Below are 23194 nucleotides of genomic sequence, written 5' to 3' on the forward strand. Positions count from 1 at the left end.
TCTGCTTTGGGGTGTGCCCCAGGGATCTATCCTTGGGCCATTACTTTTCTCGCTGTATTTACTCCCCCTTGGTGCGATTTTTCGTAAACACGGAGTGTCATTTCATTTGTATGCCGATGACTGTCAGCTTTACTTACCTTTTAGTCATTTGGATACCTCCCCATGTCAATCACTGCTTGACTGTCTTAGCGATATTAAATTATGGATGGCAAATAATTTTTTGAATTTTAATGGTCGCAAAACGGAAGTAATTTTATATGGCCCGCATCGTTCTACTGATTCTCCAGATGTTGATTTTGATGATTTGACCTCTCATCTGAAAAGTTCAATCACTAATCTTGGTGTTAAACTTGATTCTGCGCTTACTTTTGAAGGTCATGTAAGTGGGGTGGTGAAATCAGCTTTTTATCACCTCAGACGCCTGTCGAAGGTCAAGCCTTTCCTTTCCAAACCCAATTTGGAAACTCTTATTCATGCTTTTATCACCTCACGTCTGGACTATTGTAATTCCCTTTTAATAGGGGTTGGGTCGGGCACCTTGTCACGCCTGCAGTTAGTTCAAAATGCGGCGGCGCGATTTTTAACCGGTAGTAGGAAATTCGATCACATCACTCCGGTTCTGGCTTCCTTGCATTGGCTTCCTATTGAATTTAGGGTTCGTTTTAAAGTCCTTTTATTGGCTTTTAAATCTTTAAATGGTCTGGCTCCTGTCTATTTATCTGATTTGCTGAAGCCACATGTTCCTCCCCGCTCGCTCCGTTCAGCTGAGCAGCTGCTGCTGTCGGTCCCTAAGTCGCGGCTGAAATGCAGAGGAGACCGAGCCTTTTCAATTGCGGCTCCGATGCTCTGGAATAACCTTCCCCTCCAAATTAGACAAGCGTCATCAGTGCAGGGCCCTATTTCAGGAAGCCGGTTTAGAAAACTCAGAGTGAAAAACGATACTCAGGGTTGAGTAACCCCGAACTGTCCAACTCGGAATATTCGGTTTCAGAAAGGCTGATAACAATTAGTTCAATCAACGCGGAGTTGCTTTAACCCCAAGTTAAGCGCGCACACGAGGATACATAAAGCCCTGATTAGTGGAGTACAGATTAAGCGAGTCACCATGGAGATGGAGGGAAAGAAGGCGCGGTCACTGTATTTTACAGCGCTTGAGGCCGAAATTCTGATGGCAGTATAGGGCTTTGGAGCGTGATGTCACGGGGGTGGGCGATAACATGCAAATTTTGCGGAAAAAAAGTAACACAGCCTCAGCTGCAAAAGAAAGGGAGCATGCATGGCAAAACATGGCCGACAGAGTCAATGCGTGAGTGTTAATTTAAACATTGATCTAGGGATTTCCACCCATTTAACACATTATTTTATTATATTTTATTTTATTTTTTATTTCATACATTTGATTTTGTGATGTGATGTGAGCGCAGGTGCAACCCAACAGGCCCCAAACGTTCCTGGCAGCAAGTAAAAATGAAATATAAAAATATAGTCCAAACAGGTAAGGTGTAATTGTATTATGAGCCATAGTGCTTGGTCTGTTTGTCCCATGTAAATCAATTGCAGTTAGAGGCTACATTAATTTCCCCTCTGTAAGCACTTATTGAAATTATCTGAGCACATTACAAGTACATATTTGCTTACTCTGTATGCTCAAATGTGACCCGTTATAGCCAACAGAAAAAAAGCGGAGGCCTGAAAAACAGGTGGGGGTCCTCCACCACCACCACTCACAGAGGCTGAGCAGTTGGCTTCCACATTTGTGATAATGTTGGCAGCATCACATATGATCTTCACAGTGCAGAGAACACAAATTAGCATCGATTACTATAATGAAATAATTTGTTAGTTTGAAATGCTACAGGGAACTATGTACCTGCACATTAATGCTGTGGAAAGACTTCCTGTTCACATAGTCTCCTTCATTTACTGAAGGAGCAATGATTGGAATGTGAGTGCCATCTATACAGCCAATCACGCCTGGGAACCGTGAGAATAAATGTAAAATTTAAGTAGTAGTTCAAGTATCACCACATCATACATTAAGTTTTGGTCATCCTGCTACCTGCAATTTTGTGGCATCCCTCTTTGATAAATCTTGTGGGTCTATGACCGGGGAACACCACAGACGAGTACAGGAGACGTTTCAGTGCAACTGTAACATTCCTGACTGCCCGACAGACGGTAGCCTTGGAAACGTGCTCAGCGTCACCAATATTATACAGAAAGCTCCCGTTTGCAAAAAACTGAAGTGCAATACAAATAATATGTACAGAACTGAGAGAATGTCCGCGATGTGTCACATGAGCAATATTAGGCCTGAGGATGTTATTCAAATCAATTATAGATTGTGCTGAAAAACGGTAACGTTCACACAGGAAATCATCAGGAAATGATAAAATGTCCAAATGCGCTCTAATCACTCTCTCCCGGCGGAGAGCTCTGCGGAGAATTTGGGCTTCAACATCTACTGGCTCTTCAAGGAAGGGGCATGCCATGTCTGACACTTCCTACAGTCAGGTTTCTGACAAAGAGGCGGAGAAGGTCAGGGTTAGTTGAAGTAAACCTGCTAGGGGGCAGGTTAGCTTCACGGAGTGTGTCGTCATAGTAACTCACTCAGAATTAATCTAAACTCGCTTTGTGAAACCGAAAACCCAGAGTTTTCGTTAACTCAGGGTATACTTACTCAGATTTTGCTCTAAACCGGCTTCCTGAAATAGGGCCCAGGTCTTTAAGTCCAGATTGAAAACCTATTTTTATTCCCTGGCTTTTAACTCTGTAGGAAACTGACACCTTCTTATTTATTTTATTGTATGTAATGATTTTATGGTATTTTTAATTTGGTTGTTGTTTTGATCTGTGTTGTTCAGCACTTTGGTCTGCCTGGTGTGTTCTTAAAGTGCTATACAAATAAACGATGATGATGATGATGATGAAACCTGGATATAGCCCGGTGAACACACATCAACACTAGTTTTGGAATGGGTAAAGTGGGCTAACATTAGGAGGCTTCAGGAAATGCTTTCCTAAAGTCTCAGCCTATGCTTCAACGTTGGGTCCCTTTTATTATGTCTGACTGTGCTGTGCAGGCTTCTAGAGTTACGTAGTTAAATTAAGAGTAAATTACAAGTGAAACTATAAAATGCATTTTCTTATCAAATGGAAGTGTGGATGCTGATAGCTGAATGTTAAGTTAAAAATGTTAAATGAGCTGGAAAATACAGAATTTTTCACCTGAAAACAAAAGTGCAGAACTGTTGAAAGCTGACATTTACACAGAAGAAGTTGAAAAGTACAGGGTGGGCCATTTATATGGATACACCGTAATAACATGGGAATGGTTGGTGATATTAAAGTCCTGTTTGTGGCACATTAGTATCCACGCCTCCCGCTGAACGCGTAGCGCTACTTTGAAGTTTGTTTTTCGCGCTACTTCGTACGGCACTACGTTGCCTGGCGGACGGACATGTGACCAACATACCACTCTTGAACCCCGATCCTTCCGCCAGGCAATGTAGTGCCGTACAACAGCGGAACAAACAAAACAAATCGTCTTACGATATCACAAAAATCATAGACAATCCATAGAAAAGCCGCACCTGACTAAAAGCCGCAGGGTTCAAAGCTTGTGCAAAAAGTAGCAGCTTATAGCCCGACAATTACGGTAAATGAATACTGAATTTATTTATTTTTTAATTCCTTAAAAAAATTTGACTGGCATAGTCTGAGTGTTTCAGAAACTGCTGACGTAATAGAACTAAACCACACAAACATCTGTGGGGTTCAAAGAGAATGGTATGAAAAAGAGAAAGGTCTACAGAAAAACATGTCTGAATGCACAACATGTTGACTGCAGACTGAAGCAGATGGGCTGCATCAGTTTTCCTGACAAGTTAACATGCTTGTCATAAATTTGCAACAATGCTTTGCATTCACTGCCTCATATTAAAAAAATCCCAACTTACTTTTTCATGAGGAATGTGTTGAAGAGCTTCTGTTTCTTGATGAACAGGGCAATCCGTCGGTTTAGGTAGACAAACAAAGCCCCACCAAAACCACTGATAATACTGCAGAAAAAGAGAAAAAAGTTAATGCCTTGAAGACATTAAGAAATATGATTTTTATATTGAGGGACTAAATCTTGTTCTGCGGTTTTGCAGAACCTCTGCCCATCTTCACATCAGAGAAACTGCCTGGATGAGATCTTTTAATTCTTAATCTAAACTAATCACTTGTTTTTCCAACCACGGGAATTGAGAATTATAGCTGCTATCAACTTCAACATAAGCTATTGCTTAGCTACTCCATAACCAATGGCTAAACAACACACCAATAAACACATCAAATGCCATTCTGAGTTTGTTCTATTAATTTAACCATTACACTGTCCAAACCATGAATCAGTACATGGGATACAAAACACACAAATGCACAGACTGCACAAACATACCAAACTACAAACCAACAGAATGCTGCACCAATTATCACACCAAATTGCGACATCAACCCACTGAATCAAACTGCAGTCAGCAGAAGGTTTCACCCCATGCTCACCCTATCCTTTTCCTCATCAAACACCAGGCGAGGTGAACAGGTGAGTGCACCCACATGTACTGCGTAATACCCACCCATGAGTCATGCCTCACAACAGTTTACCCATACAGTGACACCCAAAAACCAACCACCCAAAAAAGAAACATGTTTCATGAAATATTAACATATATACATATAACATTTGATAACTTTCAATGTTATATTGTGAATAAAATATTGATTTGAGATTTGCTAATAATTGTATTTCATTTTCATGTGTATTATACACAATTCACAATTTGAAAAGTGTCTATTAGAAAATGTAAGTTTTTAAAATTCAGTTTATATATTTTTGGAAAAACTAATACGTTGTGTGATTTTTTTTTTCTTCATATGGGTTCAAATTCAGGTCATAAATATTTTGTACCTGTAAATCAGACTGTGCACTTATGAACTGAAATGTAAAACAAAATATCTAAAAGTTTTATCTTTGTGCATAACACTTCACGTTTTATGCACAAGTTCCTGACTTGACTGTGTTTGGCCTTACTGAGCTTCAGACAGCAACAGTGCTTCCTGGGCACAGATAAGCATTACTTTATGGTTTGGGAATCAACTGATTTTTTTGTAACCGGTTAAAACTGTTATAAATAGATATTAACCACATTGAAATCCATGTTAAAATGTAAAACAGTAATGGTTAAAGTATTTAGAAAGAATCTGTAATTATTGCCAAAGGAGTACAATGTGTTTAATACATTTAAAAGTGCATTTGCTTTATGTGTGGTTCATTTTTAATTTAGTAAGGTTGTTATCGTGTTTTATTGTGAAGAACTGTGTAATAGGAAGCGAGTATGTTTGTGATGGAAGTAGGACTGAGAGAAGTTGTGACAGAAAGTACAAGAAGTTTGCAAGTGTATATATAACCTTGACTATCTGATTGACGGTCTTTGTTGATGTGCACATTTGTAAACTGGCTGTAAGAAGCTGGGGATGTTTCTGCTCCTAATCCACCACGCAGCTGCACACTTCCTTCCTTCCTTTTTCTTTCCTGCCCTGTTTGTTTCTTTAGCTGTCAGAATATTTGTGTGAAGGCCAAGAAAGATACCAAACGGATTTACTTTACCAAGTGGATCATCACAGCCTTGCTGTATTGGTCCATTTCAACATTTGTTATTATTATTTTATTTTATTGTATTTTATTAAGTTATTACAGATGGGACAGACATGACCGGGGAATAGGACAGGGAGAGAGAAAGAGAGGGAGGCTAAGGAAAAAACAGAGGGGAAGAGGGACAGTGAGAGAGGACACTTTAAAAAAATCACCCGGATCACCGGTTGAGAGAAAAAAAATGAAAAAAGAGAAACAAACAAAAAGAGAGCAACATATTAAACACAACACTACTGCAACCCACTTAGCACTTAACCTAGCTAAGCGTAAATAACAGTAAATACTGAATTTTCAAAGTTTTTTGTGCAGCAGTCAAGACGGACAGCTCACAGTGTGCTGTGAGGCAGCAGCCAAGAAAGATGTAGTTTGTGTCTGTGAACACCTGTGTGGATCAGCACGGTTGTATTCAAAAAGTTTCTCCATGTAACGATGTGCTAGTGGGGAGCCATAGCCCTGTCCCCCAGGGCATGAAACAGGCATGGAGGAGATCCAGGCCCCAGACATCCAGAGGCCCCCGAGTGTGGGAGCCCAAGGAGGAGCTGAGGAGGGACATCTGTGCCAGCCTCCTGGGAAGAGCTTAGGAGAGCCTCAGACGAGGGGTCACTCAGCAGCCACGGAGCAGAGGCCAGAGGGGGTTGCAGTGGCCTGCCCGCGGGATCCACCGGCAGCCAGCTGTGCCAGAGTGGACTGAGCCCCCCACCCCCGGTTGGAGCCTGACCGAGCCACGGGCGCCAGGCCGGGAGTGTGCCCCCATACCTTGGAGAGTCTGAGGTGTTGCCAGAGGGGCGGAGTCTAAGACCCGACCTGACATATAGACACAGACACAAACTTGCATGCACACATATACAATTACTCAGCACTCACCCAACGTAAAGACAAATGGACATTGTCACACAATCACACTCCACAAACAGCCTCTATACAAGGTACCCTCGCCCCTAGAAGGGGAATCCACACCTAGACCCAGGAGATGTTACCCTTTTGTCACAGTCCAGAGTTTCTGGTGCGAGAGAAGAATGGATGACTGGTGAGACGCCAAGAGAGACTGAAGAGGAGTGATAGTGATCCCCTGCTTTTCACTGTGGATTCCCTGGAGCCCTAATCCCTGCACGCTTGTATATAGCACTTAGTCACTGTCACACACTTCACCTGGTGTTTGTGAATAAAACCCTCTGTTCTTCCTTTGAGCAAGTAGTCCTGCGTTTGAGTCCCCCCAATGACCGTAACACCTTTTCCCTGCGGTGGAGACATTGGACATGGCAAGTAGCCCCTCCCTGTATGCTGTATCACTGTATGCTGATCACTCTGCATTCAACACATAACTGTTTCCCTACAGAAAACATGCCTCTGAAAACATGTGACTACAGAGCCTATGCATGCAGGAATATTAAACGTCTAAAATTAGTCTTAGTTTTGAGTCGAAAAGATCCACAGGAACCACATTTGGACTATAAATAGCCCGTATACTGAGGTCTTACTGATGTCACACTAAACGTATAAATATAAAGTGTCAGGGATCCTGGGTCTGAGCGACCCAGGATCCCTGAGCAGTTATGGACTAATATTATAATATATATTTTGTATTGCCGTCCCTCGTTATCCCTGCTTGTATGTGTGTGTATGTGTTTCTGCGGGCGCCTTCAGGCCTGGTGGGTGTGGCCCTGCTGGCGGACTGGCCATACCCGAAGCCACACACCTGCTGCTGATCAGGCCTCGTCGGGGGAGCTACTTAAGAGAGTCTTGGAGCTCCCACCGACACGGGATCATTTCGTGAGACTTCCCGTCAGTTCTTCAGCTGGTCTGTTTGTGAGTGTGAGCTTGCCAAGTGAACTGAGGGTGCTAACTACTGCCTCTATTTTCCCAGGACGGATTGCTGGATGAGAGGGCAGCAGTCACAGAGTGCACTGGCACGAGGGAGCAGACACATGAGCACAAACACTGGGAGAAGACACGGAGTGGAAGTCGGGAGCACACGGGGATGTGTTATTGTTGTGTATCAGTTCCATCACTGTAAATAAACGCACTGCTTGTACATAGAGCACCGCGCCTGGGTCCTCCTTCCCCACACCCCCCACGGTTTGCCATGCCAAACTGTGACATAAAGTATAATAGACATGAAAAAAGGTCAAAGCCTGGCATTACAAAACAAAGCCTTCAGTCCAAATTTACTTATAAAAGATGTCACTTCAACATCACTTTACGCTCTCCCCTCACCCCCAAAGAGTCAGCAGGAAATGGCTGCCCTCTCTGAGACTTGTTCTTCAGAAGGTTTCTTCCTGTTAAAAGGACGTTTTTTCTTCCCACTCTTGCCAAGCACTTGCTCGCAGCAGGTCATCTGATTGCTGGGGTTTTCTCTCTGTTAATGTAGGGTCTCTACCTCATAATATAAAGCACTTTGAGGTGACTGTTGTTGTGAATACATAAATAAAACTGAATCAAACCTACTTAAGTAGTGCTCCTTAATAATATCAGAATATATGCGGCAATCATAATATGTTGGAATATCTTTCAGAACAAATGGCTTTTAAATGACTGCTAAAAACCTCAGTCAACAAAAAGTATTTCATATGCACATCTTTTTCCTGATGCTTAGCTGATGAGTTGGAACTAGTGGGTATTTTTCAATTTTACTATTTTTAAAGCAAATTTTTGCATTTCAAGTTTAGAGATGGAAACTTACCCAAGCAAAGCGAAGGCAGGCATCTCCTTGAGGTCAAAGGGAAAGTCTACCTGGAAATGGGTTCTAAAAAGGGCTGTGACGGTCTCTGGTGCAAGAGAAAGCAAAACCAAGAGGACAAGCTAGTGTATCACTGAATAGTCATCAAAACTTCGAGGTGCAAGTATCCAAACTTTAGCAATAACATTAGGTATTACAGATGTTGAATAACTGATGGAAAATGGAGAGTAAAGCTAGTTTCAGGCTGAGCATTGTGAACAGCTCTTTCTGATGCAACAGGCATGTGGTGTATGTCTTGTCCCAAAAACAAATTAGGTAATCTATCATTTGTTAGGTGAATGCATAAAAAATGATCCTGCTGAAGTTTATTGAGAAAGTACTGAGCAAACCTCAAAACCTAGCCATGTTTGATCATACTACACAAATAATGGGGGAAGAACACTAGAAACTGAAACTTGCAGCTCCACTGTGATTCATTTTGCTGCGTTTACTTTGACTTGTCTCTTAAATATACCATCAATATACAAATCACAGCTACATGTATTAGTAACGTGGAGACACATCTTCATTTGTTTATGCGTTCTGTGTTCAGGGTCTGGTGATTTACTTTTTAAATTGACATTTTTAAAGAGACTACATCTGTCAAATTAGGAATTCATAAGTCCCAACAAGCTTTGAGTCCACATTTTCCTGAATTCATAACTGCAAACAGCCTGCAATTTCATTCAACATAAATTAGCGCTGTTGTATCTATGAAAGCAGTAAGGTTTCATTTAATGATCAATGCTGTTTTTAGTATTAAAAGGTGTGACATTGTGAATTCCTTAAAACACCTGGTAAAAACATCTGGCCACACAGTCATACCTTCGTCTTTGTACCACACAGCCAATACCCTGAAAAAGAAGGCAGCGATGGTGACGGAAAAAAACCCTCTCCAATAGCTCCTCACAGCAAAGAATGTGAATGTTACTTCAATACTGAAGAGCACACCTGAAACACACAAACAACGCAAGGCATGAGCATTGGAACTGACTTTTAAAATATTCTGAAACTTACACTGACTTTTCAAAAACCCGTCTTGCACTTGTGCTGAAGAACAATATTTTCTTTTGTCTGTTGAATTTGCTAGCCAGCATCTTCACTCAGATCTCAGTGTCATTTACTTCCAGCTCATCTTGGATAGATTTGCTCATGGCGAGCTGTATATATACATGACTTAACAAGAGAGGCTCAAAAAAATCTTGAACTTGAAGAAATTGGCACTGATACATAGGCGTGAAAAAAGAAACCCTCAATTACAAGATAGCTTGTGAAACATTACTGAAACTGCTCCACAGATTTCAGCAACATAAAGCTTATCATATTACATGTTATATATTACACTGCTCAACTTAAAGCCTTAACAGTGTTTGCAGATTTAGCTTACTTCGGAGTGTTACCACGTCACATTTGATGAACCTCACCTCCTACGGGCGCAGCAAGAACGCAGCCTACTCCCACAGCACAGGCTGCTGCTAGCATCTCTCTGTACCTGGACTCATTCTGAAATCACACGGAAGTGATTACATTTCAGCTTTAGAATAAATAGATGTGGAATACAGAAATAAATAACCTACTCACCATTTAGGCAATATTGGATAGATTAGACTACATTAAATTAGCTACAATTACAATGTAACCGTAAGAAGGTGGAAGACCATTTTAAGTGTTTACTATGAATAGCGGTAATTCTCTGCTCAAAGATATGCTGTATGAAATTGTATCTTCTTTCGCTTTGAAGGTAAAAAGGTTCGAAAAATAAAATTGTAAAATATGATAATACTAATAATAATTCTTTATTTAAAAGGGACAATGGAGTGTAACATAGTCCAAGTATAAAACATGAAACTGATGCACACAAGTTTATAGCCATAGTATGTTATACTTTCTTACCCCCACACAATGAAGCTTTTTTGGCACATCTGTTTGTCATGATCCTGGCTTTTCTCCCAGCTATTTTGAAATTGCTCTTGTTTTTAGTCTGGATATACTTTTGCCTAGTTTATGTTTTCATTTTGATATTGTTAGTTATCAACTTTTTCTTGTCCTCCTATTTCTCTCAGGTCTAGTCTGTGTTTGTGTTTTCTCCTGTGTTTAGTCAGTTTTGTCATTGTGGTTTTACTAAATTTGTCAGAATCTCGTGGTGTTCCAGAGAAGGCATTGGAGCTGATCAACACTGGTAGATTCATTTATTCTTCAAAGAGCATGCAAATTATAGCTAAAATCTTCACCAAACCATAGATTGCTTCTGAATCAGTTTTCAGCTTATACACAGACTATGTTTCCTCAATCATCATCAGAAATTCATCACGACTTTGGAAGCTACACTTCTGCTTGTATTCTTTGATATTGTGCGCACAGTATGAAATAGATATGAAATGCTTTTGTATTTAGCCACTGTATACACTGACCGATGAATCAAGTCAAGTCAAAGTATATTTACATACCATGTTTTTAAACAACAAAAGGTTACACAAAGTATTCTTTAAATAGAAACAGTCACTAAAGCCAGTCTACGGAGGCCAGCATAGCTGCAATATGATCACACTGCTTATTTCCCGTGAAAAAGCGAGCTTCTGCATTTTGATCGACTTGGAGGTGATGAGGTAAAGATTGAGCAGAGCCAGCATGTAAAGAATTACAATCATCGAGATGAGAGCAAATGAAAGTCTGAATTACTGTCTCTAAGCCGTGTGGTTGGAGGCAGGCCTTCACCCTGCTGAGGAGACTCAGTTGAAAGAAACTTGTCTTAACAACAGAGCTGATCTGTTTATTAAATTTTAAAGCACAGTCAAAAGTCACACCAAGCACTGTCATACCCGTCAAATGGGTTGGGATGCCCAAATAAAATAATTTCTCTCCATAAGTTTCTCTCCAACCATAATTGTACATCTCTGAGACAGTTCACTAGTGCCTGAATAGAAATATGACTGTTGGTATTTTATAGGCAAAAATATGTGTAAGACATTTGCAAAGCATTAAAAAAAAATAAAATCAACAGTGGATGAATTCAATAAAACATGAGAAAGAAAAAGATGTAAGACTCACCTCATAGATTCCTCGAAACACAGGAAACTTGCAGAGGAGAGCGCCACACAAGCTGGCGATGTGTACAAAGGGAGCCTGACAGAAGGAAAAAATAAAGGCATAAAACAGGTTCTCTAGCTGCTGTTTGACGGTCTGTCAACAGTTACACATACACATGTTGCGGTTTTTATGCCAGTTGCAGAATATGAGAAGTGATCTCAGGTGAAAATCTAATTTAAATTTAAATTTCATATAAGCACAATGGTGTTCCAGCACTTTGCTTCGATTTACTCTGTGTGGGTTTCTGAGGACCAGATGTGGTCCGAGTGTAAGCCTGTCTTCTGAGGGATCTTTACTCTTTATTTGGATATCTTAAAGCTGTCATTCCATATTAAAAGGGCTGTCTCTTCGTGGTGGTGTCTTAATGCTGTGACTCACTGAAAACGTGCAAGTCAGCAACAGTAGAATGTGGATCAAAACGTCAATTTTTTTTTCTTTTTGCCTGTCCCGTTTGGTTCTTTTGCATCAGAATTATTGTCTAAAGGCGAAGAAAGATGCCCAATGGATTTACTTTACCAAATGGACCCTCCCAGCCTTGCCGTAATGGTCCATTTGATTCACCTTTTATGGTTTATTTTATAAAAAAATTTTTTCACTTGCTAGATACGGGACAGACTTGAATGAGGAAAAGAAAAGGGAGAAAGGAAGAGGGGGAAAAACAGCGGGGAAGAGGGACGGGGATAAAGGGCAAAAAACAAAAACTAAATAAGCAGACAAAAAAAAATCCATCTATCAATCACCTGGATCACCTGTTGAGAAAGAAAAAGAAAACAAGCAGAAGAAAACGAGAGCAATACAATGAACAACATCACGATGATCTATGGGAATATGACAGTAAATACTAAATATTAAACATTATTGTGCAGCACATAAGATCAACAGAACACAGTGTGCTTTGAGGTAGGAGCCAAAAAGGGTGTAGTTTGTGGGTGTGATCACCCGTGTGTACACCTGTGAGCATGGACGCGCTTGTTTTTTTAAAAGGTTCCTTCATGTAACGATCTGCTAGAGGGTGTGGAGGGGCCACAGCCCCGTCCTCCAGGGCATGAAGCAGGTATGGAGGAGATCAAAACTCCAGACATCCAGAGGCCCCCAGAACACAAGAGACCAAGGAAGACCAACAGAGGGGCAGCTGCGCCACTGTCCCAGAAAGAGCTGAGGAGAGTCCCAGATGAGGGCTCACTCAGCAGCCGCGGAGCAGAAGCCAGGGGGAGTTGCAGTGACGCGCCCGTGAGCTCCGCCGGCAGCCAGCCGTGCCTGAGTGACCGAGCCCCAGGCCGAGAGGCCGGGGGCACCCCACCTCCGAAGTGGCCCGAGCGAGCCCCAGGCTCCAGGCCCCGATAAGCAGCCACCAAGGAGTGAGCCGGTGTGTACCCGGACGCCCACCCCCAGACACAAAGAACCACCAACGCACCGATGTCTGAGGGCGTCTGCCACCGGCAGGGGAAGTGGTGGTGGGTGGAGATAGGCCTCCAAACCTTGGAGGGCCTGAGATGTCCCCAGAGAGGTGGCACCTGACACCCAACCTGACATATAGACACAGACATACAGGCACACACAGACACAAACATCCATTCCTCCCTCATGCTCTCATATGCACTTACTCCACACTCAACCAACGTGGAGACAGACATAAAGAGACGCTGTACACACGATCACACTCCCCAAGCGTACTCTACGAACCGGGTCTAGGTACCCTTGCCCCTGGAGGGGGGAACTGCACCCAGACCCAGGTGGTGTTACCCTTTTCCCTGCGGTGGGGGGAGGCAGACCGCCCTGACTCCGCAGCAGCAGGGAGGCCCCACACTCCAGACTGCAGTCGGACGGCCAACTCCTCCTCCTAGCCCCCCCGCTCCAGCAGGTCGCAGAGAATGGGGGTGAGAGAAGACTCCAAACCTCCCTCCACCCGCTCATTGTAGTGTTGATGCATGTGTGTTCTAAGGTGCATTTAAAACCCAGGAGGGCATGGAGCTACCTGCCAGAGAGCAGCAGGTAAGCGCATGGTCCCTCCTGCTAGCCCTCAATGTCTAAGTGTATTTAACATTGAGAGGTGGGCAACGACGCCAGGGGTGGGGTGTACACCCTGATGGTAATTTGGACTCCGTGTATCGTGCCCACCCCCAAGATCCTATATGTATGTGTAATGAGAGTGTGAGTAATGTGAATGTCTAAGTTGTGGGATAACATTGAGACAGAGGCAGCCAGAAGGGGACGGGGGACGGGGGGGGGGGGGGGGGGGGGATGCCTCCCCTGCACCGTGGTGACACACCTTTACTCCAAGGCCTGCATGTGTGGGTGATTGTCGTGGAGCGGGAAGAGGGAGGCAGCTGGAGATGGGGAGGGAAGGAAGGGAGGGGCAAGTGACCCCTCCCTGGGGCCAGCTTCAATTTTGTTGAAAATCATAAATAAATGGGATTTTGCCCCTCAAAAACTCACTGATAAAGACATGTAGCTCTTAGAATGTTAGATCCTTCAAACTACTGAGTAATTATTCCCAATTTGATGGTTTGGATGGTGACTGCAGACAGACACAGAAAATGGACGCCTACCCACAGCAACATACAACAGTACATGAAGACATTTAAAGAGTGTGCAGCTGATTTGTGTGTATGCATCTATTTTACCTCTTTGCCAAGGGGCATACCACTACCCAAGGCAAAAGCGAGACTGATGACTTTAGCCACGAAGGTCCTGAAGGTGAGATATTCTTTCAGTAATACTCCTCGTAGAATGGTCTTCATTTCCGAAATCCCTGAACCTGTAGGGGACAACAACGGACTCTTACAGCTGGCTGATTGTCAAAACTTTCTGTTAGACCCCAAAAGATTATTGTTTACATTACAATGAACAACAATGGACAAGATTTATAGATGTTATTTTAATGGAAAAAGTACTAGACATCACACATGATGCCAGGTGTCTCTTGAAAATGAATCTCAATGAGATTTTTACTTGAATAAAAAATGTATGTGTGCAGTTTGTCGCACAATGAGTTGCTAGCTAGTCTTTTAGCTAGATTTAGGTTACATCAAGTATAGCAGAGATGAATTTGAATTTAAGGTGATGATGCTTAGAGTCACTGAAATCCAACTTTATACCAAACCATATGTCTTGTATAAAAATAGTGGAAGCAGTACAGTGTCAGTGTAGGGGAAGGACATGAGCCAAGATCCTGTTGAATTCAATTGTGTACATCCACAAAAAGCAGCAGTTCAGCTGTACACTAATACAATCTGAAGCTTACATTAGAAATTATTGACAATTGTGATTCCTTTTCATATGCCGAGACACTACATAGATCCCAGTGTGCCTGCACCTGTTGAATCCCACTTTAACCACTGAATTTTCTTATTTTGTTGTGCAGGTGTGGAGGCAAAGTTACCCGCCACCATGTGGCCAACTGAAAATTATTTTTTTATTTCTTACATATCAAACTAACCACAGTCAATGGAAGTAGAATTTAGCTTTGAATAGTATTTGTATTCTTATATAGTAGTATTGTTTCATCAGTATATTAATATAGCACAAGGTTCAGTTACCTTGTACAAAAATGGTTAGTAGAATTATCCTTCAAAGAGATACTTTTACTTTTTTCCTTTGAGTACATTTGAGATCAAGTACTCTTTCACTTTTACTTGAGAAATGAACTTTTTTCAGTAGTTGAGTATTTTTTTTTTACATTTTGGTGTCTGTGCTTCTGCATAAGTAAAGAAAGTGTGTACTTTTGCCACATCTGTTTACATACCAGCAGCCTGTGGGGAGACGATCTGGGTGAAGCCGGCAGAAAACACGATGAGAGCAACAGAATAGCCGACCCAGCCCAGGTACTGCAGGAACCCATTACTGTCCAGTCTGCCATATACCCACTTCTGTCCTGTGGACACACAAACCACACAGACCAGGCCCAATGTGTAAAACCATCCTCACAGATTTACAGTGCAGTTACAGACCTATACAACAAAACAGGAACTGGCAGGTCGAGGTTAGTTTCCCTTTCTGAAAGTATAAAACACGCAGCCGGAGAAATGTGTTTGAATTTCTCAACCTGTGAGATTTGACATTTCTGATGAATTTCAAAGGTTCAGGTGTCTAATTTCAACTTTCTGGTTTGCACAGTTTGCTTACTTATTTTTCCTCCTCCCTGGTCCCCTTTGCTCTCATTACTTACTTACTTCTTTACACCAAACTTTTTTTTCCCTTTTTACACTGTTAAATACCTCTTTCATTCCTGTCTACTGTACCTTCTAGTTTTTATCCCTTGGAGAACCTTTAACACACAAAAAAGAGTTACTGAGCTTGATTTGCTTTTTTGAATAAAACACACTGGTAACTGAGTTCTAATAACACCGTGAGAAAAATTGAGTTCAGTTTACTTAATATAGATTACCATACTAGATTTTACAGCCGAACTATAGTCTGTATTTCAGTCAATTTTGTTGGCTATGAATCTAATGTGGACAGGAAACAGTGTTTTTTTTCTTTAGCTGTGCTAGTGGGCCTGCCCTGCAGCCTCGCTTTTGCCTCCTTTGTTTACATATTTATGTAGAACTGCATCTACATGTATGTCAGACATAGATTTTGTATGGCTGGGTAGTCTAGGTATAATAATAATGGATTGCATTTATGTAGCACTTTTCAAGAAACCTCAAAGCACTTTACAATTCCACTATTCATTCACTCTCACATTCACACACTGGTAGCCACAGCTGTAGCCACAGCTGCCCTGGGGCAGACTGACAGAGGCGAGGCTGCCATATCGCGCCATTGGCCCCTCTGGCCAACACCAGTAGGCGGTAGGTGAAGTGTCTTGCCCAAGGACACAACGACCAAGACTGTCCGAACCGGCAACCTTCTGATTACAAGACGAACACCCAACTCTTGAGCCACAATCGCCCCACGTATCATAACATACATCTGCCCAACAAAATTGGGGGGCTCAGACAAAGCCCCCCCTTGGACTGCTGAGTTTCTGCATTTTGATCGACTATGCCCCTCCAATGTGTGCTCTGATGTACAGAGAGAAAAAAGGAAATGCAGAAATGTATATGTCTTTTTTTTTTTTTTTTTTTTGGCCTGTCCCGTTTGGCTCTTTTGCCATCAGAATTGTTGTCTAAAGGCAAAGAAAGATGCCCAACGGATTTACTTTACCAAACTGACCATCCCAGCCTTGCCGTAATGGTCCATTTGATTCACCTTTTATTGTTTATTTTATTTTCACTTACTGAATACGGGACAGACTTGACTGGGGGAAAGAAGGGGAGAAAGAAAGAGGGAAAGAGAAACAGCTGAGAAGAGGGACGGGGGAGAAGGGCAAAAGACAAAAACCAACAGAACGGGCAGAGAAAAAAAAATGCATATATCAATCACCTGGATCACCTGCTGAGAAAGAAAAAAGAAAGCAAGCAGAAGAGAACAAGAGTAATAGAATAAACAACATCACAATGATATATGGGAATATGACAGTAAATACTAAATGTTAAACATTATTGTGCAGCACATAAGATCAACAGAACACAGTGTGCTTTGAGGTAGGAGCCAAAAAGGGTGTAGTTTGTGGGTGTGATCACCCGTGTGTACACCTGTGAGCATGGACGCGCTTGTTTTTTGTTTTTTTTAAAAGGTTCCTTCATGTAATAATCTGCTAGAGGGTGTGGGGGGGCCACAGCCCCGTCCTCCAGGGCGTGAAGCAGGTGTGGAGGAGATCAAAACTCCAGACATCCAGAGGCCCCCAGAACACAAGAGACCAAGGAAGACCAACAGAGGGGCAGCTGCGCCACTGTCCCGGAAAGAGCTGAGGAGAGTCCCAGATGAGGGCTCACTCAGCAGCCGCGGAGCAGAAGCCAGGGGGAGTTGCAGTGACGCGCCCGTGAGCTCCGCCGGCAGCCAGCTGCGCCTGAGTGACCAAGCCCCAGGCCGAGAGGCCGGGGGCACCCCACCTCCGAAGTGGCCCAAGCGAGCCCCAGGCTCCAGGCCCCGATAAGCGGCCGCCAAGGAGTGAGCCGGTGTGTACCTGGACGCCCATCCCCGGACACAAAGAACCACCAACGCACCGATGTCTGAGGGGGTCCGCCACTGGCAGGGGAAGTGGTGGTAGGGGGAGATAGGCCTCCAAACCTTGGAGGGCCTGAGATGTCCCCAGAGAGGTGGCGCCTGACACCCAACCTGACATATAGACACAGACATACAGGCACACACAGATACAAACATCCATTCCCACCCTCATGCTCTCATATGCACTTACTCCACACTCAACCAACGTGGAGACAGACATAAAGAGACGTTGTACACACGATCACACTCCCCAAGCGTACTCTACAAACCGGGTCTAGGTGCCCCCGCCCCTGGAGGGGGGAACTGCACCCAGACCCAGGTGGTGTTTCCCTTTTCCCTGCGGTGGGGGGAGGCAGACCGCCCCGACTCCGCAGCAGCAGGAAGGCTCCACACTCCAGACCGCAGTCGGACGGCCAACTCCTCCTCCTAGTCCTAGCCCCCCTGCTCCAGCAGGTCGCAGAGAACGGGGGTGAGAGAAGACTCCGAACCTCCCTCCACCCGCTCATTGTAATGTTGATGCATGTGTGTTCTAAGGTGCATTTAAAACCCAGGAGGGCATGGAGCTACCTGCCAGAGAGCAGCAGGTAAGCGCATAGTCCCTCCTGCTAGCCCTCAATGTCTACGTGTATTTAAAATTGAGAGGTGGGCAACGATGCCAGGGGTGGGGTGTACACCCTGATGGTAATTTGGAGTCCGTGTATCGTGCCCACCCCCAAGATCCTATATGTATGTGTAATGAGAGTGTGAGTAATGTGAATGTCTAAGTTGTGGGATAAAATTGAGGCAGAGGCAGCCAGAAGGGGACGGGGGGGGGGGGGGGGGGGGGGTAGCCTCCTCTGCACCCTGGTGACATACCCCTACTCCAAGGCCCTGCATGTGTGGGTGGTTGTGGTGGAGCGGGAAGAGGGAGGCAGCTGGAGATGGGGAGGGAAGGAAGGGAGGGGCAAGTGACCCCTCCCTGGGGCCAGCTCCCCCGCTGACCCCAGTAGCCACCCCCATACTCCGCGACGCGCCAGGGAAAGGGGGCCCAGGCCCATCCAGACCGGGCCCAGTGCAGCATCGCCGCCCGGCCCCACAGAGCCCGGGACAGTCCACCCAACCCCACCACAGAGAAAACTGCACCCACCCCACCATCCACTCATCTTCCAGACTACATAAGACAATAAACACCCAGGCTGAGATCTTCCTCCACCTCTCCTGTATCTCCCCCTCCTGCAGAGGCAGCTCCTGAGGAGAGGAAAGCTCCTGCAAGATGTGACAATCTCCCCCACCAGTTGAAGAGCCCCCCAGGTGGCTCGACGCACCGGCGGCACCCTGCTCCAGGGCTGGGCCCCCATGCACCCACCCGCCCACAACCCCGGCAACACACCAACCAGGACCCAAGCCCCCGAGGCCCGGTCCGGGTCCCAGCCCAGAGACGGAGCGCCCCCAGAACCTCACGCCCATCCCGGACCCACCCACGGGCAGCCAGGCTACCAGGTCAGTAACCCACGTCCGTCAGCACAGACCCTCCCCTAGCCCCGCTACACGCAGCTGCGAGGAAACAGTCACCTGAGAGCCAACAGAGCCCCTAACCGGACATGACCGCTACCCCGGGTTGAGCCCCCCAAGGAAGATGCCTCCGGGGAACCCCCCGACGCCCTAAGCCTGTCCCTACCCCCACACCAATCACAACAGTGAAGGCGGGACCAAACTATGACCCCCCACCCCCACTAGGTGATGGAGCTGATCAAAGGAGCCCAGAGCAATTGATCTGATGTGGTGGCAGAGGCTGTATCAAGACTAATGTAATCTAATAGATCATTTCTATATTGGTTAGAATTAAGATTATTTTTATTTTTCCAGTTCATGAGGACTGTTTTCTTGGCTATGCATAGGGCAGTGAAAACCATATGGGCGATATTCTTTTCTGAAGTGACATTATCTAAGCTGCCCAACAAACACACTAAGGGGGAAGTTGGAATGTTACATTTCAGACACTTCGATAAGTCTTCACATATCTCGCGCCAAAACTTCTGAACTGGTGGACAGAACCAAAGAGCGTGGATATAATTGTCCGGTGAATTGGTTTGGCAGTGTGAGCAGTTGTTGGTAGACGTAAAGCCCATCTTGAACATCCGATGACCTGTATAGTGCACTCTATGTAATATTTTGTATTGAATTAATTGAAGACTGGGATTTCTAATTAGATGAAAGGTTTTTAAGCAAATCTGAGACCAGAAGTTTAGGTCTAAGTTAACTGATAAATCCGCTTCCCATTTTGCAATAGGAAGTGATATTGATTCATCTGTTTTAGAAAGCATTCTGTATATTTTGGATAGTAATTTGGGGGGTTTAAGAGTAAGAAATTGAACCACACTTGGTGGTGTTTGTAGTTCAACTTGACCCGGTTTAAATTTCTTTTTTACTATGGATTTAATTTGTTGATATTCTAAAAATCTTTTCTTGTTGATCCCATATTGTGTAACTAGTCCGTCAAATGAAATAAATTCTGTTCCTTCTAGTATATGTTCTAAATATTTGATTCCTTTATCACTCCAATCTGAAAAGTTTATCATATTATTGTTTTGTAATATGTCAGGGTTGTTCCAGACAGGTGTACGTTTGCATGGGATTAATGAAGACGCCGTCAATTTTAGAAACTCCCACCATGCTGTCAGAGAAGAGCTGATGTTGATGCTTTTACAGCATTCATGTCGTTGGATGTTTGAGCTGATAAATGGTAGGTCTGAGATCTCTAGATTATTGCAGAGTGCTTGTTCTACATCTAGCCAAGGTTCATCTAAGAGGGTGTGTTTTAGCCATCCTGAGATAAACTGAAGCCTGTTGGCTAAGAAGTAGTGCTGAAAGTTAGGCAGTTCTAGTCCTCCTTTATCCTTGGTCTTTTGTAGTGTTTTTAAGCTTACACGTGGGGGTTTATTTTTCCAAAGGAATTTGGACATACATGAATCTAGAGATCTGAACCAATCTTGTGGCGGTTTAGTTGGGATCATTGAGAATAAATAATTTATTTTTGGTAAGACCATCATATGTCTTACCATATGTGTATATGTCAAAAAACTTGAGAGGAGATTTGGCTGAAGTGATGGGGAAAACGAAGGTCGTTACATTATGCGTGCAGGAAACCAGGCCAGGTACACTGGAGGTGGAGTCAAGCTGCTCTGCCATGGCATTGGATGGTAAGGAATTGTAATACTAGAGGAATGTGATACTGAACCCCAAATTGCTCCTTTGATGCATTTGTCTGAGTGTGAGTGTTACACATAGATAGAAAGAACTTACGTGTAGGAAAAGAAGCGTGTGTGAAACATGTTGTTTAAGGTGCTATGAGTGCTAAAGCTATATAAGAACAAAGCTTTTTACCATTTATTTGTGGTTTCTAGTTTCTCTCAAATGCTTACCCAGTCTGGCTTTGCCCTATCACAGAGCTTTTTTCCCAATGCATCTACTTGAACACAAAGTTTCCTGCCAGGCATTTGTCAAATTCCAAATTTTTTTTTATGTCAACTTGGTTTAAGATTGGTCTCCATCACTAAGAAGTAAATCTAAAACCTTTCCAATATGTGCCACATCTAATGGTTTGCTCCAGTGTCTAATTCCATTGTATATTTTTCTTAATTTATTTTGTGTTTTCACTGTCCGATTTTAAAATTCTGAATAGATTTGTATACATTTGCATACATGTGATACATGTCTATTTGATGTGAACTAGAATGTGAAAGACTTCAAATAAATTCAGCCCTTTTCCATCCTTTGACCTCACCCTTCACCACTACCTCCATCCTATCAACTCATCTTTTCCTCTCACCATCAGTTTCCTGTAGTTGTTAGATATTACCAGTGTTGGTCAAGTTACTTGAAAAAAGTAATCAGTAACTAATTACTGATTACTTCCCCCAAAAACTAATCCCATTACTTTACTGATTATTTTTAAAAGTAATTCATTACTTAGTTACTTAGTTACTTTTTAAAAACACGATTTACAACCTGAAGAGGTGATAAAGTGATAGATCTTTCAGCCCAATTCTACTTTTTCTACATAATCCATCATACAAAATGTAATCAAATGGAAAAGTCTCTTTTTAAAACTTGTTTTATCAGTTTTAATCTTTTAACTTTATGCATCAAGCAAAAATTTAATTATATGCAACATTCTCTGACTGGAAGAAATTTGTTTAACATTTAAACCTATTTTCTGCACATTCCAGCACATAATTTTTTTTAATTTTGCGTTTACACTCAGTCTTTCAAATAGATGCAAGTAAAACACAGCAGAAAATAAATAAAGTCAAAGACTCAGCGGTCCTGTTGCTCTATTTTCACCTGTAAAGCAGGAGTGGGGCAGGCGGAGGTTTACCCTGGTGCAGGTGTGCCGCGGTCAGTGGAAGAATCCGCGAGTTTCTCTGTGAGTTTCCCATTACGTCGTAGCTACTCGGTGCTTGTTGGAAGTTTAGGGTTTTTTCGCTGTAAAAAGAAGTTTTCTTCCCACGCACAACAGACACTAATGTTTTTGTCACTTTTTATGGAATCAAACTCAAAGTAAGGTCAGTACTTGCACGCTTTAAACGCTGCACGCTCATACTCTCTCTGCACTCGATATGTGATCCATTGTTGATCTGCACACAGCTGTTGTCACTAACGTCACACTCGCTTACGTCACTGTCGTGAGACATTCTCGCAAAAAATCACGGTTTTAGTAACGCAGTAACGCAGTAACGCAGCGTTCCTATGGGAAAGTAACGGTAATCTAATTACCGTTTTTGCAATAGTAATCCCTTACTTTACTCGTTACTTGAAAAAAGTAATTGGATTACAGTAACGCATTACAAATAACGCGTTACTGCCCATCTCTGGATATTACTTACCTCCTTCCTTCCCAAAATGTGTTATTATGTTAGTGTGTAGTGATGCTGCATTTTTAAAAACAAACAAACAAAACCAACCCAGTCTCTCTGTCACCTTTTAGGAGCATGTTGATGCCCAGTTCCATTGCCCAGCTGGCTAGGCCCATGAGGATCCCCAACAGGAAGAAGAAGATCCAGTCCTCCCCGATCAATGAGATCAGGAACCTCAGCCAGCGAAATGGGCCGACTAATGGGATATCAAGAACACAGCATAATACATTAGGACTACAGCACCCAGAGATTAGTACGGGTCACTTTATTCTACATTTTCCAATAACAGCTGTGTTTCATCACAATAGCTTTTGAAATATTGAACAGCAATAAACATGTTGTTAGCCCAAAAGACCACTGCTCTGTACTCTATAGCATTTTACAAGTTAGTAAACCAGAGATGCAAAAGTTTGTAATTTATCCCACATTTCTTATCTTTGGCCCAAATATAAACAGATCCATGCCCAATAACAAAGAAGCAGATCAGATAAATCTTTAATAATTTCTCAGGTGCGTTCCTCTGGGAAATTCAGTAATTATGAATTTGTTTTGGGGCATTTTTTGTAAAAAATAAAGAAGACATTTTCAGAAGTTTATATTCCTGGTGAAAACCATTTCTCTTTATTTCTTTCTTCCCACCCTTATCGTACTTGCAGGAAAAAGACGATTGTGTGCAGTAGGGATGGGTACCGGTTCTGACAAACGGTAGTAACCAGACCGAAAAGCAGCGCACATTTCGGTGCTTTA

At 43.1% G+C, this 23194-nt stretch overlaps 1 protein-coding gene across 1 annotated transcript in view; it reads right to left on the bottom strand.

Moving 5' to 3' along the window:
- LOC308400718 (chloride channel protein 2-like) overlaps positions 1-23194 on the bottom strand; it is a 60172-nt gene that overhangs the window by 21477 nt on the left and 15501 nt on the right. The window contains exons 4-11 of the mRNA XM_080888624.1: positions 22512-22643; positions 15247-15375; positions 14126-14259; positions 11463-11537; positions 9839-9917; positions 9240-9365; positions 8379-8463; positions 3960-4061 (exon numbers count right to left, since the gene is read on the bottom strand). Coding sequence (XP_080744750.1) covers positions 3960-4061; positions 8379-8463; positions 9240-9365; positions 9839-9917; positions 11463-11537; positions 14126-14259; positions 15247-15375; positions 22512-22643 — 862 coding nt within the window. The remainder of the gene's footprint in view (positions 1-3959; positions 4062-8378; positions 8464-9239; positions 9366-9838; positions 9918-11462; positions 11538-14125; positions 14260-15246; positions 15376-22511; positions 22644-23194) is intronic.

This window comes from Rhamphochromis sp. 'chilingali' (assembly GCF_963969265.1).
Source record: "Rhamphochromis sp. 'chilingali' genome assembly, chromosome: 8".
Classification (NCBI taxonomy): Eukaryota; Metazoa; Chordata; class Actinopteri; order Cichliformes; family Cichlidae; genus Rhamphochromis; species Rhamphochromis sp. 'chilingali'.